The sequence below is a fragment of the Varroa destructor genome, unplaced genomic scaffold (assembly GCF_002443255.2).
Source record: "Varroa destructor unplaced genomic scaffold, Vdes_3.0 BEIS01000006.1, whole genome shotgun sequence".
Classification (NCBI taxonomy): Eukaryota; Metazoa; Arthropoda; class Arachnida; order Mesostigmata; family Varroidae; genus Varroa; species Varroa destructor.
Window position 1 is genome coordinate 19,381,571 of NW_019211459.1, and position 19,282 is coordinate 19,400,852.

Genomic DNA, 19,282 nt, shown 5'->3' on the forward strand with positions numbered 1-19,282 from the left:
TATATATATATAGAATAATTCAGAACAACTTTCTTTTATTTCTACTTTTAGTTTAACATGTATCTTATGTATTTTGAATCTTGCACCCAAAAATTATAGATAAATAAAAGCTACTATTGTTACAGTTCAATACCAATTTAAATCTTATTACGACATATAATGATAAGACATACAGAAAAAAAATCCGGACACGATGGATGAATATCCACTTCATCGTTCTCTTGACATGATTCGCCTATTGACTAAAGCAAATTTTCCTACTGCTTTGCACGGTTGTCTGATCTATTTTCCTAATTTGAGTTTTCCCGCCTTTTCGTTCCCTCACCAGTTCGACCCCGATAGTGCACATGCAGACGCTATTTTGCTGCCTGATAGATACTGGTTGGGTTTGTTATTGCTCAATTTGTATTTGGCCGTATGGGTGTTTAACATGCTTGTGAGTAGAGTATATGCGTAACTTAGCGCGCATTGCTAACCTCTCTCTTTTGTCATAGGCGCTACCATTGCTGGTGCCATCACAGTCATTTGTTGTCGTCGTCGTCATCGTTACCTCTGTGCGCTCCGTATTGCTGATGGTGAAGCTAATCGTACGTTCAACGGTTTGCTACCAGCATTATACCAGTCGTACCCCCGCTACAGTTGTCATCGTGGTCCCCTATTTGTGCGGCCGCTAAAGCCGTCGACCTGCCTGTTTGCCTGCCTGTCTGTCTGTCCGCACGTCCATCCGCCCGTCCATCCGTTCTCACTTGTCTGTGTCTGGGTTTTTCTCAAGAGTGTCAATGTTTTGTTATTGACCAGTCACAACGGCAGCAACGACAGTGTTAACTGCGGTATAATCTCTAGCAACAGTGAAATCACATCGGAACAGCGGCCTGGGGGTGGACAAGCTTTGCCTGTGTTCATGCCATCTCACCAGCAAATCAAGACTGCACATTCTACTCGCACTCTACTCAATTGCGGGTGACTGGCTGCCTGCTGGTGCTGCGCCACTCTTGCGGTAACCGCTAGTGCCGTTCGATTGCTGCTGCTGTTGCTGCTGGTGGTATTTTTAATGTCTTCGGTTGATGTTGTTGTCCTTATTGTTGCTGTTGTTGTCCACCGTCCTGCTGCTGCTCATCTTTTTCATGTTCTGTTGTGCCGCACCGAGTCCTATAACTGACCGTGCTGTCTGCCCTCACCTTTGCGGCTAGGTACTCGAAAATACATCGCGAACGGTTAGTTACTTTTGTTCAGGCTTCTGCTTACCACACGAGCTAGTTAACCGACAAACTTGCCGACCGTGGTCGTGCTGCCGCGGCGGGGACAACAACGGTAAAAGCAGCAGCAGCATCAAAAACAACAATAGTTACTCGTCACAGGAATGGTAATCATACGAAGGGTGCAGGGTACGATAGTAACGACTCCTGCACGGATAACACCCCACAGCGGGTAGCTAGTGTCTGGACAGTGTTGATATCAGCAGTAGATCGTCGAATACTGCCATTCTACATGGTTGCAGCAGGAACCACTAGTAATCGGACTACGAGTTGCGATTACCAAAGGAATCGAATCGTTTCGGTCTGGAGAACCGTCAAGGGATATACCACACACTGTGGTAAATACGCCGGTTTCTTTGTGCATGCAAACCTCACCGCTGACTGGATCGTTCTGAGTCGCGACTGAACTGACCAGCATTGTCAGTCGGGTACCATGAATGTGTTCGAAGCGAAACTTTAGTCCGTCAACACCCAGGCTACTGAGTGAGATCCTTTGGTTCCATATCTGAATTAAGGGGATCAGCAAAATGGTGTCAACAGAACGCACAGTTAGCCAGAGATTGTGTAAGAGGAGAAACGACCGCGGCAATTCGAGCGATTAAGCGAGTTGAGGGAGAAAGTGGACTCTAGGGTGACCGTAATTTGAGTTATCCATTCTGAAAAAGCATGATTTAAAGTTTAAATCCCGTTCTCATTTGATCGCTGTGGCGTCCTGTTGGTGTTCAATTAAAGCTGTTTTAGCAGCACATGCCAGTTGGTCGTTCACCTGTATTTACGTTGTTGATCGTAGAATCTCTGCTGCATTTCTATCGCGGGCACATTTGCTCTGCTTTCACTGTGTCTGCGGCCACCGAACCATTACAGGTGTTGACTAACTTCGACACACAGCATGCAGATTGCGTTCTACGGCGACTGGTGAGTGGAACTTATGGTTATCAATCTGTAGCCCGTCTCAGTTTCGTATCTGTTTTCTGTCTAATGCGGTCGTTAACTACCTTGCGTAAGGATTGCCCAGCCGCGTGAGCAAAACTGAAGTCGCTTGGTAAATTTTTGTCGTCGTCGTGAATTCTGCAAGTCTAAGCCAACGTGTTGGTTGAATTGGTAAGTAAAAATTACATAAGAGAATTCGATAACAATAGCACCGACGAATCTTACGGGCTCGTGTTGCTATTGGAGTTTACCAAGGGCGCGAACTATCTCCGAAATAAAATTGCAGTGCTGATAGCAGTCCTGAAGACTATTTAATATTAAGGCATTGGTCAAAAATTTTCCCAGGAATAAACTAAATACTATTGGTTTTTGTAGTCGTGGGCTATCATAAGGCACGTGGCAAACTTCTCTCTAACAATTGCGGTGAACCGTTACGTCTTTACATGTTACAATAGAAAGAAAACAAGGTTTGGTTGTAGGCATGGTAAATTATGTTACAAGAATACACAGAACTAGTGCTGGAAGTCCTGGTAGCAAGTAGCTCTCCTGTAATTTGTCGAACTGTAAATGTTAGTTTAGCCTGATTCTCCGAATCTGAATTGAAAGATGGTTATTAAACAACTATCCGTATGGCTAAATGAGTTTGCTGTATTGCCAGCAAAAAATGTTGACTGTGGTTATGCTTGCATTGGCGCCGTGGTTTAATTGCTAGTCTAATATGTCATCATTTTGTAGAGCGCCTATCACTTTCATGTTTTGTGATTAATTCGAAGGTGCAAGCAATAATAGCCCATATGAGCTCCTAACATGGAGTCGTGGATACTCTTGGGAGGACACGCTGCAAAATCAGGAGGTATTATTCCGATCTAATTTTTTCAGCTCGTTTCAGCCTGTCGGGCGTTGAAACATGAAGCTATTATTTTCCAGTTTCTGTTTGCTCCACCATCAAATTCTGCATGTTCCTGGTAGATATCTTTTATAGTAGATGTATAACATCAATAGTTTTAATTTCTGGTATGTTCCCTTAGTGTTAAAAGAATTCAAGGTCGGAGAATACAAGTGCTATTTTCGAAAGTGCAATACGTTGTCCTCCTTTATAGAAGATTCTGACAACTGAGCAAATTTGTTACTAGATTGCTCCATCTTCCCTTGTTTTGACTATATCGGATGAATTAGCGAAAATTGAGCGAAGCAAAGAAGATGATTCCTTTGAGGGAAATTTGTGTAGAAATCTGGGCTTATTGTGGTTAGGATATTGCGACTATACATATTTAAAAAAAATATTAAACAAACTCACCTATAATAATAGAATAATAAATACAATATTGTTAGATCTAGTAGTGCGGTATCTGAAGCAATGCTTAATATCAGTACCAAATGTAATTATATTAGACCAGAGTATATGTATAATTACGCATTTTCAAAAAAACGTGTAAAGGAGTTTAAAAAAGTGTATTATATAAAAATGCTTAAAATGAAAAGTTAGTAGAAGAAACCACTACATAAAGGCAGTCTTCGCGAAACCGCTAGTCAAAGCAAAACGAGGACAGAAAGAAAAATGATAACAATGACATCGGATAGTTCTATATTGCTTCTGAGTGATCAATCATCTTTAGTGCAGTATCGTTCGTCTACACTTATACTTATCGTCTATACTTTCATATATACATCAATCAATGATTGAAATCTTTCTTAAGATTTCAACTATTACAATACGTGCGTTTGGATCATGAAACGATTGTAAAACTGTAATTCAGTATATACGCGATTTTTCAGGTATCTGGCTAATTTCTCTGCGGTTATCGACTGGTTGGCAGGTAGAAGGAGGCTACGAAAGAGAGCCCGGCTTACGTGACGGTTGTTTTTTGTACCTTCGCTTCGCTCCGCAGGTAGACACGGTTGAAAAGTGACCCACATTGAAGGTGTAGAAATGCGCGCGGCCGAACGCTGCCACGTGCGTGATTGCCCGGCACGAGAGTGGACGGCACAGACGCAGCAACAACAGCAACAGGTAAACAACACATTTCGTCATTTGTGACATCAGACTTCCGTGCCGATAACGACTTAAGCGGCAAGCTTTCTATTTTCGTTTCTTGGGAAGCAGAAATTGGCCTTCGGAATAAATTCGTTTCTAACATATATTGAGATTGATTTAAAGTAGGACAGCTAGAACATGCTATGATGATTGCTGCACTGAGCAAGCTTAATGTACTAGAGTACTAAAACTGTATTTATTTGCGTGGAAAAATTCGTTTTGGTATATAGACGCGAATGTGTCGATCTTTGGACAAGCTATTATGTAAGCTAATATGGTTCACCTTACTTACTACGCATTGTGTACTAACATACTCGCAAATTAGGCATCGAAAATTCGCCACTTGACAATTTTGTGTGCTTTTTTGCTTCATGGGAACACGAACTGTTCATTCTTATCTAGGGATTCGAAGAAGTGTTTGGATTTGTAATTAATTGATAATAAAACTGCTTTTTTATAGTTGAATTCTGTTCGAAATCTGTTTCTAAGCAGGGAACTGGTGCGGATGGAACTGTAGTTCCATCGATGCCGATGGCCAACGGCGGAAATGTGGTCTTTCGTGTCCCGGGTGACATGCGCTTTTTAAATGTCGTTCTATCAGCCATTGCACGACGCTTTCGAAACCGGAAAAACAACTTCATGTGCAAGGTAGATGGAGGCGATAATGCCTGATCATATGGGGACATGCGCTATATGAATATGCTAACGTTCTGCCAACTAGCTGACCAGTCATTCATCACTGATTCATTTTGTCGAATAAGTTGCACGTGGCCTGCGTTTCTTCTCAGCGTCATTAGTGGTAACAAAAAAGAGACATCGATACAAATTTGGTGAAGGTGTACGAAAAACTTCCTATACAAAAGAGAGAAAATTGTAGGCGGACGGATTTCCAGTTTACATTTATAGTTTTTTTTTTTAATTTTAGTTTCTTCATCTCTTTCTTTATTGATACGATCAACTGCAACTAACGTGAAGATTTGAATAGAGATGTTAGTGATACGTTGAGCTGAATATATTAGCAGACGGAAAGAAAACAGTCTAACGAATTTGTTGGTTTATTTTTCAGGCCCATTTTCTACCGGAAGACCTTCTGTTGACTGGGTCAGGTATTTCGTTGAGTAAACGAGCTGTTCCGTGTTTTCAGGTTCCGCGAAAGACCCTTAAGGTAAATAGAGGAAGCATACTTTGATGTAATTTTTGTTGAAGACGTCCATTGAAATTAGAACCATCTTATTTGTACACCATAACAGTAACGGAGATATTCTCGTTCAACTCTGACTCTATCTGATGGTAATATCTATATAAACGTAGTATACACGTGGTGGTCTATGTTTGAGGGCGCACATTGATGCCCTTCACTACATGCTAGGAGCCAGTCGTCTGAAGTAATGCTTAACGGTTTAAGTTCCAGACGTACAACACGAAAGCACAATGTAACATTCCTACTAATAATACTGGTCAAATAACAAAGTTGGTTGTTCGGACACTTATGATTTAACTTAAGGTATTTGATGTAATTGATGTATAGTTTTGTTGTAATTGATGCTTAGTATATTCTTGAAACAATTTTATACTTAAAGAGTTGGCGATTAGACATGAGAGTTTAATTCTGCTCGACGATTCTGTTACAGATGGTCGTTCGCAACGGTGTCAGCGCAAAGCATTCAGAAGTTGCGTGCGCATTATTGGAGAGGTCGAGGGGGACGACTTATTTGTTGGCTTCTCATGACTCTTCGTCCGATTCGGATGTTCCCTCGGGAGGAGACTGCTGCGGGACTGGGGGACTCGAATGTCATGGGAATGCTCCATCCGTTCCGCCGATTTGTCACCCCGGTTTACCACAATACCTCCATGCGTCGGCTATGCCTGAAGCGACTCTTACGCAGGCACGATCAAGTTTTTACTTACTTAAAAAAGACTAGTTTAAATTTTGTCTGGAATTAAGTTATTCAACAGTATAACGTGTGACATTGATGATAACATTCAAGATCTACATTCTTCTTGAAACTGTACTCGAGATGGTCTTGACATCAAAAGCACTTTGTGTGTCGAGGCCTAGGATTTTAGTTTGAGTCAAACAACCCCTAACTTTTATAATAAAAGTTTTTAAATAAATGTTTTTAACTTCTAGAGGCTACAATTCTCTGGCATTTGTCAGAACAAAGTAACAAGTGGCCTTAACGTGAAACGATCGTCCGCAAACTTCATTTCGCGTAAGTTCCGAACACCCTTTGGCGAAAGAACTTCTACTTTTAGTTTTGTGCGATTTTCGTTACTGAGTGCTCTCAATGTCGCGGTATTTTCTTTGCTGCTCAAATGATTCTATATATACATATGTATGTCGAATAAAGAGGCTTGCAATTCAAATAGAATGGGTATAACAGTGAGGTTATAATCTTTCCAAGGAAGTCAATGTTACTCTATTTAAAAAAGCCTGTATTGCGCATAGTTGAGCAAAAAGGTAAAGTATTGACTATTGTCTAATCAGGTGATGACGGAATGGCCGGTGACAGTTTGGTGGACTACAAACGATTGAAGCTATCCGACTCGGATAGTCCTCCTAGTCAAGGACATGGTGACGTGGCAAGTGATGCATCCGGGGCTAATTCAAGAGCTGGTAAGTGGAGTCACTCGATTGAGAGATTCGAAGGTGTTCAATGATTGCGCGAAAGATCTTAACGACTCTTACATTAGTTATCGCAAATATGATGTTGCGTACATCCACAGTATAGACAACACTAATTATGATTTCGATGAACTGAATTGGGTAAAATTTCATTTAACCGACACCTCTTGTAACTTGCAGAATGTTAAAAAATATTTCGGAATGAAACGCTACGAAAACCAGAAGAGTATTTTCAATCTGACCGAAATCCTTTGGGCTGCATCCTTTGGAAAGTGAATATACAAAAGAAAAATATCATTTTAGACCTAACTTTCACGTATATATTTATATATGCATGTCAAATTTGTTTAATAAATCTTATTTAAGAAAAGGAATTTAATCATATCAATGAAATTTTATCTCACTCATTATGCCTAGGCCTTTTTTCCACAGATGAGGTTGCTGACGAAGGTGATGATATGGAGGATGAGTCAAAAGATATGGATGAACAGATTAGTGAAGAACGGCTGGATTCCTCATTAGACGTAGGCTCAGCAGCCGAGCCAGCTACACCGCCGTATCCGACATTACGTACGCTCAATTCGCCTCTTAAGGGACTTATAATCGGTCAGGAAACTAGTCCAGCCTTGACCACAGCTAATGCGACAGGTCCGACGTCTGCCAATCCAGCAACCACTCCACCTATCTAGTTCGGACTGATTATAGGTTTCATGAGCAATCTAGAATGTCAGAAATAACCATCAACCAAAAAAAACAACAAAAAATCACCAACAAAACAGTAGGGAACAAAACCGCGCGTCCAACTCGATATTATTAATATACGTAGAATCCGTCCCAAAACCATTGTCATTCGAAGGCTTTCATGTGAGAACCCACCGCACCCCCTGCCTATCTGTTGAGACCTAAAGGCTCAACGGATATAAGCATGATGACGGATGTAACAATAACAACAAAAACCATTTGCGGCAGCAACAACAAAATACCAACACAATTAGGCCAAAAGCATTTCTTTCACGCAACAACAATGCTGTAATAATAATTACAACTACGAAGGATATGATGATAGCGGTGAACGAAAACTATACAGAAAATCTATCGCTTCAAATGTAGGGCTCGATACCAGTACAGTCTCGGATGTCGGATATCGATAGCGTAAATTCATATGTTTGTCGAGCTTATCGTCGACCAAGGCTTGACTCATGTTAAAACAAAAGGGCCGCGTTATGGCCTCGGGGTTCATTTGGGATGCCGTTTGATACTTTTTGGATCGAGTAGACGTTTCCAATAATTTAGCGCACGATGTTTATTCCGTCATCCCTTGTTCAGGAAGATCTGAATGGTGGGGTTATACCCCTTATAATGATGATAATGATTATACAATAATGTAGATGTATATTGCTGATGCTCGGTAATTGCAAGTAAAAAAGCACGTAGGGAGTTGCTCAGCTCCCAGGAAAAAGCGGGATATCCATGTAAGTATCAAACTGATGTAGAGAGAAATGAATATATGGAAAACAGATTATGCTGACCAATAAATCAGTTATCTGTGTAGGGGAAATATCATGAGATACGTTTATCGCAAACTGACGTTAATACAACATAAACCTTGTGAGTGTAAGAGTGACTATTGTGGGAGGTGAAGATGGCAGATGCAAACGTAGCAAATCGAAATTAACAGTATACTTTTTTAATTAGACCCGCCAGTCGTACGGGCTCTGTATGTGTAGCGAAATAATTTTGTGTCGCGGCAATTCACAATATCGACACGGGGTACTCGGTAAGTCATGTCCCCTAGTTGACAAAAGCGTTAAACAACTCGTTACCACTATACATATCACAGCACAAGGGGTCAAAGCAACCGACAATTGACTTCTATTGAGAAAAACACGATCTTAATCATAAATCAATCACTCTCTGAAGAATATGATTTGCGCTTTTCATCCAAACCATTGATGGTGTTCAAGGGGGTCAGTGCTTAGCTGATGACAAAGTGGTTTGTAGAATAGGTTTAATGATACGAACAACGCTAGCGACGAACCCCAGTCAACGCGTCGGGTAGAACACTGCATTTGCTACCTATGCGTGAGTGAGTGCGTGCGTGTAAAGCTAACGCGATGTACCATAAAATAAAATCCAAATTTTTTTTGATTCTTCTATAAATCATTATGCAGTATAAATTTCGCAGTCGCATATTAAAGCCTCATTCATTAAGTAAAGAGTGAATATGGTAAAGCATATATGGTAAAACCGCTATAGACGAAACATCGTTTCATATCGACAATTCCGCGCACCTCTTAGCATTTGGGTTTGCATGTCTGGGTGGACCCGGTGACTATGATATAATGGTGATGATGATATTCTAGGCTTTCTATAGATGCTTCTGCTGGCGGTGCGCGTTCTTCATTTTTTTGTTCAGGTGTTACTATGTGTTTGTTTGTGCTGTTAAGATGAAACGTGATGAACTTGTAGATGGCGTATGGACGGTAGAAGAGTCAATCGTTGAGATCAAATATAGTAACCCTCTAATAAATGATAAGCATTAGTGCCGAAGCCTGAAGCTCGCTATTAAAGGGTCGTTACTACTTGCAAACAAGATAATCAGTATTGCAATTTAATTGGAGCAATACAACATACTCTATTGCAGTAGGCGAAGAAAAGATCGGAGGACATCAATTGAAGTAGACGAATTTATAGAGTAGGCCTCTATTATTATTATTAATTCTAATGAAACAAGACGGAATATGTGATGTCGAAGGGCGAGTCTTGTTAGTGATGATGTTAATCTTTGTGGTTACATAAACCATGAATATGTATTATGTAGGTGGCAATCCTTGGATGTGTTTAGTTTCATATTGTGAGTAAAATGTCATTATCTAAAGAATCTGGCCAGGCGCTGGGAAGAATCTAACGGAAAAAGCTGCACTGCGACCTTTTCGAAAATTCCAATTGGAACACGGAACGAAAAGCCTGTTCCAGAAATATGCGGTCAAGTTTTGCCTTTGCATATTCTTAGATGCTGGGTGCTGGCCGAGTTTTGCGAAAATATTCGTGTATTAAGGGTGATTTTGTCGGCAGACTTGAAACTACGAAAATATGAATGTGTTTGGATCTTCATTCAATTCAATGGGCATGCATTCTTAGATGTGGTTTTTTGGCAAACCAATACATCGATTATTTGCGCTCAATCTGCTACTAATTTACAATTTAATCATATATTCCGACAAGTTTTAATAGCGAAACCTACCTTTTCCCTACCTTAGTGGCTGCCATTGCTTAGAAAAACGTTTGTCCGTTGACCAGTGTAATGTCAGGTTGATATCCTAAGTTTGCAGAAATGAGTCTACTGATTTAAAGTATTTCATTAGTTGTTAACCTGCTTCAGGTGCGCGTCAGGTTACGTGAAGTTATACGGTGTAGAGTATAACCAATTTTGCTGTGCGGCCTATCAAATGAAGAGCATTTGCATCAGTTACTTTTTTGGTGTAGCCCACCGTCACGTTGGCTTCTATTCTTAAGCAAGAGCCATGGAATATATCTTACACGTGAGTCTGCATACAAAAACTCGCATTTTACATTACAGTGTAAAGCATTCTTAATGACGGTGGATTGTCAGCTATTTCTCTCTTTGCCTGTACTTCTAGTCGTTTTCTATCGAAATGTCTGTGTCCTTGCATCAACTCGTACAGAGGAACAGATACAGCAGATACTGCATAATGCACAATAAGTCTGTGAATTACACAAATGTTGCCATGATTGTAGAGCGTGACGTGAACGAAAATACGCCTATCACGATGGTCATCATCATTACTAATGAACAAGTGGATGATACGCGGACTCCACTTATGGTCATAAGAATTATGCTTCATGTATAAGACGTCATATTCCCGGTGGTATATATGCTAGCGAGGAGGCAAAAAGACCTCAAACATGATAGGTGAGTGAAGAGTAGCGAAGCAGTCGAAGAATGGCGAGAACAACGACATCGAACGTGCTGCTGTGGTCGCGGAGATGTCCACATCTGATGACATGTGTGTTCTCGACGCTATAATGACCCTGAGTGAGACCAATAAAGTCAACAATGATAGAATAATGATAGAAATAGGATGAAAAACCTCAGAAAACGGTAAAGGCAACTAGGTACATGTGGGTACACTGAGAAGAAAATACAACGGAAAAAACTGTATATAAACAGGAAATGATTGCAAGACAAGAAGGCGAAGAAGAGTATAACACACGTTAACATTAAAGGAGAAGAGGTTGTAAGCTATTCTTCGGTAGAATATCGGAGTTTATCTGCCAATTCTCAGAGAGAGTTTTTGCGAAGTTGATATAGACGCATATAAATTCTTACTTAGATGCGCCTAGAGTTGACTTTTTTAACTTAACAAGTTTTTGTCCGAAACGTACTTTTAACAGTTCCAGGGCCACAATCTAATGGCCTTCAAAATGTTTGTCGATTATCTAACAACTTCTAAAAGATTATTAAGCAAAGTCAGTAACGGTGTGTGGGGTATAGCTACAGCTAGCGTATAAACATGGAAATGCTTTTTATATGAGCATTCGTTAGCGGCTATATAAACGTTGTCTGTGCGTTTGTGTCTACTGGACTTCGTATGAGGGGTTGCTAAGTAAGAATGGAAGACATGCAAAATTTGGAGCTAATTCAATTAACGGTCCGCTGGAATAGCGATTAACATACGCTAGAGTTGATCAGCAAATTCATCGATTTCGATCATGCGCTGTATTAGATGTGCTACTGCGCTGTGGACAGATAATGAATGGCTGGTGTAAAAGATATATGAGTCAATACTACAATGGTATACTTAACAAACTAATTATGAGAATTATCGTACCTAGAGTAACAATACTATTAATGATTATTATAAAAACAATAAAAAAATAAGAGCCTATATTTTGTCTGGTATCACCAATGTTTTTCCTGTTCGTGCACGGGAATTGAGTGAAATGAGAGAGAATTTAGTTCCAATATTTATTTCAAATTAATCCTACTCAATAGTTATTGGCTATGGGTAATAGTATTTGTGCTAGGTTGTTTATAGAATACTTACGCTTACTCAGACGAACATTCATTAATTCGTCTGGGTAAACGTTGGTAAAACTTTGTTGCAGTGCAAATTTAGTATATTAGCTTGTGAAAATGGCCATGTTTCGTTAAAATCTGATTTTGCAAAATATAGTAACCCTTTGTTGTTGCAAGCTAATTTGAGAAAGATATTTCTTAATAGGATCTAGTTTTATAAGGGATGTGATACCTTAACAATGAAAATGTCGCACCGAGAATGATGCAGCCAGTAAGCCATTTATGTAATTCTTATAGTTAACAGTGACACTTAAAACTCTGAAAAACACATACCACTATAATACTACACTATAATAATATAATACTATAAGTATATATATAGTATAATAGTATTACTGCTTACATGATGATTAAAAATAATTGACTTCAGTTTGCTTTCTATGTAAAAAAAATAGTTACTAAAATGTACATAAGGTTCAGATTTACACTTAGTTGGCACATAAACTAATATTTGCGTTGTATTTTAGCTAAAGCTTTTAATTTAAAGTAAAAATTCTTGTGTCTTTACACTTCGTATTTTGTGGCTCCATCAAACGTAAATAGCTTCGTAAAAAACATAAATAGAATGATTCTTGTACTGTTTATTGTTATCAGTTAAGAGTATATGTTCGCGGACATATTAGTGATTATATGCTTTTTCTTTTAAAAGCTGCACTGGGTCTAAGCAGAACGAAGTGCTATGTAGTGACGTTTATATTTTGTTCACTCACAAACTTTGTAATAATTTAACCTTCATCAGAATATCGTAAGGCTTTACAACTGATTCTTGTATCTTGTTTCAATCTCTTATTTCGTCCCTTGAAAATTGTAACTTTTTTACTAATCCATATAAACTAGCGAAATCGAACAACACGAAAGTCTGTTACCGTAGTGAATCCGATTGCTTGTCACGAGTGTGAAGCAATTTTGACGTCAGTTCTCTTTAAAAAAATCTAGAAAGTAGTTTACATACTAGGTTATGAAACTTCGCTATCCCCACCAGCTTTTGTTTTGTATTTAATTCCGCTTGAGCGTAAGCGGTTAAAGATTTGCATGACATAAAATTCCGTGACGACGCCAAGGCAGTTTCATATTACTGCACAAAAAACGGCGCGTGGACCTTATATTATTGTGATGAAAAATCCACCGTTTATTCTTCTAGAGTTTAGGCGTATTAGGGCGTAGGGAAAATAGTGCTAAGCCATTCCCCTAGAAATGTTTGGTAATATTCCTCAATGGTAGTGGAACCACAACAACCCTTAACTATCTAATAAAAGAAAGTCGGCGATAAAAAACCGCTGACTTTTTGATACGAATGGGATGATCGTTCAAAACGATACTTGAATGACTGTGCCTTTTTTTTGCGTGTCATACCCTTAAAGCAACGTCTCGTCGTCTGTATTGACAAGCTTGAGCAAACTTGACTTCTTGAGTACGTTAAGATTTTCCTAATAAGTTCATGGATGTGATTTTGTTCGATATTTTGTACTTAGGCGGAATTCTTGCAGTGAGTCACTACGCCTTTAAAATCATCTATCAGAATGGTCCAGCGTGGCTTGTGTGGAAAATCTCACTCATTTTCAGGTTTCTTGGGGGTAATTTGCTAGATTCCACGTTTCATCTTTATTCGCTGTGATAAATTGGGCAATACGAGGACTGTTTTTAAAACTTAACGGGTTGGGAAATTGTTGTATACTCCCACACTCAGTGCTGACTCATAGCCTGGTCCCTAAAAGCCTTTTGCAACGTTCGTACCAGTTTTGAGCGCTGTTTCGTTTTTAATACCGAAAGAAATCACGTACTTTTTATTTTTCTGGTACTGGATTTGCATTTTCCAAGGAAATAAAGCACAGCCACAAGTTACTTCCAAGCGCTTGCTGTACTTTCTAATAGTTTGAGACTTGGCGTGCAGATAGTAGGCAGGCAGATCAGTGTCCCGCCGTAATCCTGGTCACGGTCCGGCCTTCAATCTACAATCGCCAATGACTTTATCAATACTTTTTTGAAATCGTTGTATTTATAATGCATTAATTGATTATGAGTAACACGGTTAGAAATATAATACGGGCTAGGAATGGCTTTAAACGTCTGCTTTACCGATGACATGGTTGAGGTAAAATAATAAGTTGAATGCACTAAGAAAAAGAACCGTCGCTTCGCGTTCAGCTTAATCGCCGCCATAAAACTTGCCTAGTTCTTCAGAGCACAAGATGTGCTATTGGTATTTGGTGATGATTTTGAGTATTCTAAAGAAAACTTGTCTTTGCGAAGCACAGTACAGGCATCCTAATAACTACCACTGCCTTTTCTCGCACTGATGGTTGTTCTCAAGTATGCTTCTGGGTAACAGCGACAACAACTGAACCACGTAATTAACTTATCTGAAACTATATGTTCAAACTACTCATCATTAGCAATATATTTTGTTGGTAACTATTCACATCAAGTGTTTGGATCTCTACAACTGTCCGCTAATCAAGTGCCGTCATAAAATAATAAGTTTCGAGGCAAAGATGCTGTTTAGTATTGAAAACAAATATTATTTAAGTTCTCGCTTCTGGAAGATGAATATGGTGGTAAAATCCATCGAGCATAAATGTGCTGGCGAAATGCAAGAAGGGTTTCAGCGCAACAACAATTCGTTACTGGCGCAATGATTTTAAGAATTGAAATTGCGATCAGTAACGTTAAAATAGAGAACATGCTGCTACGATCACAGAGGCATTTAGTCAAAATATGACACAGAAAACGTGCTCTCTTTGTCGGTTCAGTATGAAATTCGTTGAAGCACGTGCTATCCAATAACAACGAAAATGCTCAGGATGATGATTTCTCATGAACCCAGCCCAAAGCATATAAAATTACGTGTGATGTACTAAAACGACAATTCGGGCAACTATCACCAACAAACATTTAATTAAACGAAATTTTGGTTTGACTGCTTGTTCGCTTAAGCTTCCTTAGCCAAACTTTTCATCACTCAGCCTTGATTTTCGACACTGACTAGTATCTCTGCCTCTAAACTCAATATTCTTTAAAAGCACTCAATCAGCTTATGAGTCATAGATAGAATTTAACGTACTAAAATGTGAAAAAAGGCTTAATGGTGTTTATAAAATGTAGTCTGCTAGACATGCATAGTTTCGAAATAGTCCAATTCTCTTAGCTTCTGATAAGCTCATAGATGCCGAACTAACTAAACCATGATAATCAACTTTTATTTTTGTGAATATTAATCCTTCATAACATGGCTCGTTTGAAGATCCTTTGCACCTTTAATTACGATTTTTTCGTACAACCGCCGGCTTTCAACGGTGCTATTTAAAAAACGCTACGGATTACTGTCGAACCTAGGCCTATCTCATATTATTGATTCTTAGAACCATATTCCGGGCTTTTAGGTCGCGTCCGACAATGATAATTCTATCGATAGGTTTTTAGCGACGTCGCGAAGGCCAACTTCAACCGAAGCCCAATACACAGATGTAGAATAGGCATCTTTTGGCTATATTTAAGCCTGAGTCAAACCAGTTGCATCCATTCAAGAGCTTGTTTACTGACGTAAGCACGTCGCTATGCGTACCTGCTGTGTGTTTCGGGGACCATTTTTCTAACGTGATCGTATCTCGTTTCGCTCGTGGGGAAAATCCTTTTGTTTACTGTTGAAATAAATATTTGCTTTCCTTACGGAAGTTATTGGCACTTAGCTTCTAGTGTGTACTCTATTCCGGGGTTCGAAAAAGACTTGCTAATTAGAGCCATTATATTTTTTGAAATTTATTATAATGTTTTCTATTTTTGCTTAAAAATTGTTAGGTTTCAGACATTTCTCTCACAAAAATCCATCGATAACGTCGCTCAGACTATTCACCTGAGCAGCAAAATAAAAACTTAATTGTATTTTTTAGATCCTTTTTTCGTCTTTTTTAGACTTTCTTTCGTCACTTAAATTTTGATAGCGTCGGAATTTTATTCAAAATGAGTCTAATTTGCTTTACGCCTTCTGATCATGTAGTCAACATAATCAGGGATGCAAACCAACATGCGCATATGAACATATTTAACACAATCGTTACCGCATTTTCCTGTTGAACCATTCGAAAAGATGGTTGTTTTTGGTCAACGAGTGGTCGATATAGGTTAACCACCGTCTTGGACGCCTACGTTCATTTCATCACTCGTTGTTTGCGATGCTGTCAAGCTAACTCATGCAGATGTTTTGTTAGTTGACATTTTTACAAGGGCGTAGCTAGTAAATGGCCACAAACATTTTTTGCGTTTCGGCTGCCGCAACTTGTCAAGGTAAAGGCGGCTAGGCAGGTATAAATCACTGGCGAACTACCCTCTTCGTCGGCATGTTTCAAGCCAGTCGGCAAGGAGGAAACAGCTCATGGTAAGCACCAACAACGTTGTGCCAAGTGGATTTGACATTTACCGGATTTGACATTGAACAACAAAAATCTCACTGAGGAATGTCACCGGTGGTCGGAACGGCGACAGTTTGCTGCCGCCATTTTGCCGACGATGAAAGATACAAGACATTTCTTTCTCAGTGTTCGTCAATCTGCTGTCTCAGGTGATAGCGAATGTTTTCGATAAGCAACACGCAAATTGGCGTATATGATATGCAAAAGATCATGTCACGATAAATTATGAGCGGATCGTCTGCTACTGTCCAGCTTTGTAGCTAGTTCACGCTTCGTGAGGTTGAAATGAATTCGCTCAGTTGAGGAGTGGGTACCGCGACTAGGGTAGGTAACAAGATAAATCTTTGGACTTACCCGTTTTTGGTCGCGCAACTAATCGGTGAGGCTCCGGGAGAAAGAGCTGATGGGAAGGGGGGATCTATACTATTATGCTAACAAATTTGCGCGGAATGCCATGGACATGAATATGTCGCGCAGCGACAGAGTCACACAGAAGTTTGAACGATATCTGGTCAGGTGATCAGATTGACGCCAATGGCGCGGATTTACAAAGAACAACCTCTTGATAAAAGCGACAAATTTCCTACTTTGCTTAGTAGACTTCTAAATATTGAGTAAAAACAACTGGAGTATTGAAAACTGGGCATAAACGGTGAATTGAGCACGTTTCAGTAAAAGCTCAGTAAATTTCTTTGTGCAAGACGACAAGCCCAGACGGTGAGTTTCTTAATCCAACGATTTGTGATCATTATGTGTCAACTTTAGGCTTCTGACAATCATTTAGCAAAGCAATCATTTTGAATGCAGCACCTGCCGCCCGCTAGAGAAACTAATATTTTTCATTTTCCGCTAATTTGATTGATTTTTCACCCATGCATATTGAATAGAATTTATTTTGATAGGAGACAGACCGGGATATCTGAAGTTATATGGCGCCAACTAAATATCATTTGATAATAGTAAGAAAAGTAAACCGAATAGTGACATGAAAAGTACGCGTGATTAGCGGCCAGCTCAAGCAGTGCTATCTTAATTCAAACTAAATTCAGCTTTGTTTGAATGTATCACTATTTTACGGGTCAAGCTCTTCAGATTGCGTGACGGTGCAGATCTGCGAAATTATCATACGTGCAACACGTAACCGTACTGTTAATCAATGCTCTATTGTATTGTACTGGAAATTTGCAAAATTATAACGAGCTCCTGTCCGCAACAAACACGTTTATTTCCTGAATACAAATGCGTCCTATTCCTGCTGTTGAAGACCTAACGAGCGGTTCAGTTGATGTCAATGAGAAAACACCACGGGCTGTTAATCAAATCTGAGGTTCGATATTATTCTCTTTAACACTGAGGACTGTTTGAAGTTGTGTTATTGTTTTGTCATGTGTACCGCTTAACTACACCTAGAAAAGGCCAATATGCCTTGTTGCAGGTCAGTTATAAACAATCAAGCGCTGATAATAATTATCTGCACTAGTACTGGAATCCGACTCGCCTGCGTCCTAAATCACACCTGTCTAAAACCTGCTATACGCCTACCTGACGCATTAATGATGACCCAAGCTATATAACGAGGACACTTATTGATTGTCGAAAATTGCAGAAAACACCCTGACAATGACGCGTCTAAATTACAAATGTGCTCTCCGTTGTTTTCTGGTCCTAACGATGATCGCTATCGTAATCAGCAACGCTGAACACTCCCGCACGCGCCGTCAAGCATTTTGCGCCGGCTATGGCCAAAGAGTATGTAATACTGCCTACTTATGCATGAATGTTGTGTTCTCATTGCTAACCCGCTATAGTAAAAGCTGGAGCAAACCGAGTAGACTAGTAACTGATTTGAGAACTGTAGCACGTTGAAGCAGTTGTGATCGGCTTCAGTGATTTCATTCAGTAAATTTGTCAGCTTACCCATTTTGGTAAAAGGGCGACGATAACACTTTTCCTCAGACATTCGTTCTTGCACGACGAGACTAAACGCAGGATATCTGATATGCACGTTTTGGCCTTTTTTTTAGTGCAATCCTTCCGACGCAATGTTCTGCTGCAGTCATATGGTCTGCACCGAATACAAGTGTGGCTCTCTGAACTCCCGCTCTGCGCCAAATATCTTCGTTGCAAATTCTGACGACAGCCGAAAATTCAAACCTTCACGGATCAAAAGCGCGGAAGGACGTTAGACTAATGCACGTTACCTAAGTGGGCTTGTTTACACACACGACCGTATAACACATGATTATCGCTAAGGATCGCTAGAGAGACCAAGCCTTACAGGGAGACAGTGCATTTAAACACAATCCAATCAGTCAGCTCAGGAGTAGAACTATATAGCTCATTTTTTTCTATGGCTGAAGCCTATGGTTCCTTGGTATCGTCGAAGCTGCTAAACGAGTGTTGAAAATTCACTCTGTATTTTTTAAAATCTAGTCTGTGCTATTGTGATCGTATGCTGAATAACTCATCCGGCGTCGCTGTTATTAGCAGATTTTTATGCTCATAAAAAACATATGTTGCATACAGAGTTCAAATAGCTTCGTTGTCTGACAGTATCAGTAAAGATTGTTTCATAAACCCACCTTCTTCATTCACCTATCTTCCTCATTTCGGACTGAGTATTGGTTAGTAAACGAATCTGTTCTTTATTCTACGAATATTCGCTCTTCGGGAAGGAAATGATACAAAGTCAGCAGAACGACAACAGAATTCACGATTTCTGGCTATGACCAGAGGAAAGCTATCAAACCAACTAAGTAATGGAAATAGACGTGCATTTTATATTCTCTATCTAATGCGCTCCACCCTAAGCTACTCTAAATTCAGGTATTGAGGAATATCTGGTGTGTCTTCTAGTCGACACGGCGGAGTAGCCGTGCTAAAGTGTATCCTTTGATAATTCTATCTATCTCTTCTTATTGACAGCTT

The 19,282-nt window shown here is 39.7% G+C and overlaps 1 protein-coding gene and 1 long non-coding RNA gene across 4 annotated transcripts; one reads left to right on the forward strand and one right to left on the reverse strand.

The window, feature by feature from the left end:
- Nucleotides 1-4,075: 4,075 nt before the first annotated feature.
- On the forward strand, nt 4,076-17,071 carry LOC111252516 (uncharacterized). 3 transcript variants are annotated; one of them, XM_022810583.2, is made up of 7 exons: nt 4,076-4,197; nt 4,711-4,869; nt 5,288-5,386; nt 5,853-6,107; nt 6,353-6,434; nt 6,710-6,838; nt 7,265-17,071. In XM_022810583.2, the coding sequence occupies exons 1-7, from the start codon at nt 4,117-4,119 to the stop codon at nt 7,534-7,536; spliced, it is 1,077 nt and encodes a 358-aa protein (XP_022666318.1). In that variant the 5' UTR covers nt 4,076-4,116; the 3' UTR covers nt 7,537-17,071. The 3 variants fall into 3 exon arrangements, with proteins under 3 accessions (XP_022666318.1, XP_022666320.1, XP_022666319.1); XM_022810585.2 differs by having other exon boundaries at nt 7,280-17,071; XM_022810584.2 differs by having other exon boundaries at nt 4,714-4,869.
- On the reverse strand, nt 5,261-18,412 carry LOC147754957 (uncharacterized). Its single transcript, XR_015329784.1, has 3 exons — nt 18,272-18,412; nt 5,796-6,098; nt 5,261-5,380 (listed from the first exon to the last, which is right to left on the reverse strand). It is a non-coding gene; the product is annotated as an uncharacterized LOC147754957 (long non-coding RNA).
- Between the last annotated feature and the right edge of the window lie 870 nt (nt 18,413-19,282).

What these genes read in the sequence shown, in the direction of transcription:
- LOC111252516 (XM_022810583.2), top strand. Translation starts at nt 4,117, where the DNA reads ATGCGCGCGGCCGAACGCTGCCACGTGCGTGATTGCCCGGCACGAGAG. An exon ending in AAAACAACTTCATGTGCAAG is followed by an intron (nt 4,870 to 5,287) that starts GTAGATGGAGGC and finishes TTTATTTTTCAG; the next exon opens with GCCCATTTTCTACCGGAAGA. An exon ending in CTGAAGCGACTCTTACGCAG is followed by an intron (nt 6,108 to 6,352) that starts GCACGATCAAGT and finishes TTTAACTTCTAG; the next exon opens with AGGCTACAATTCTCTGGCAT.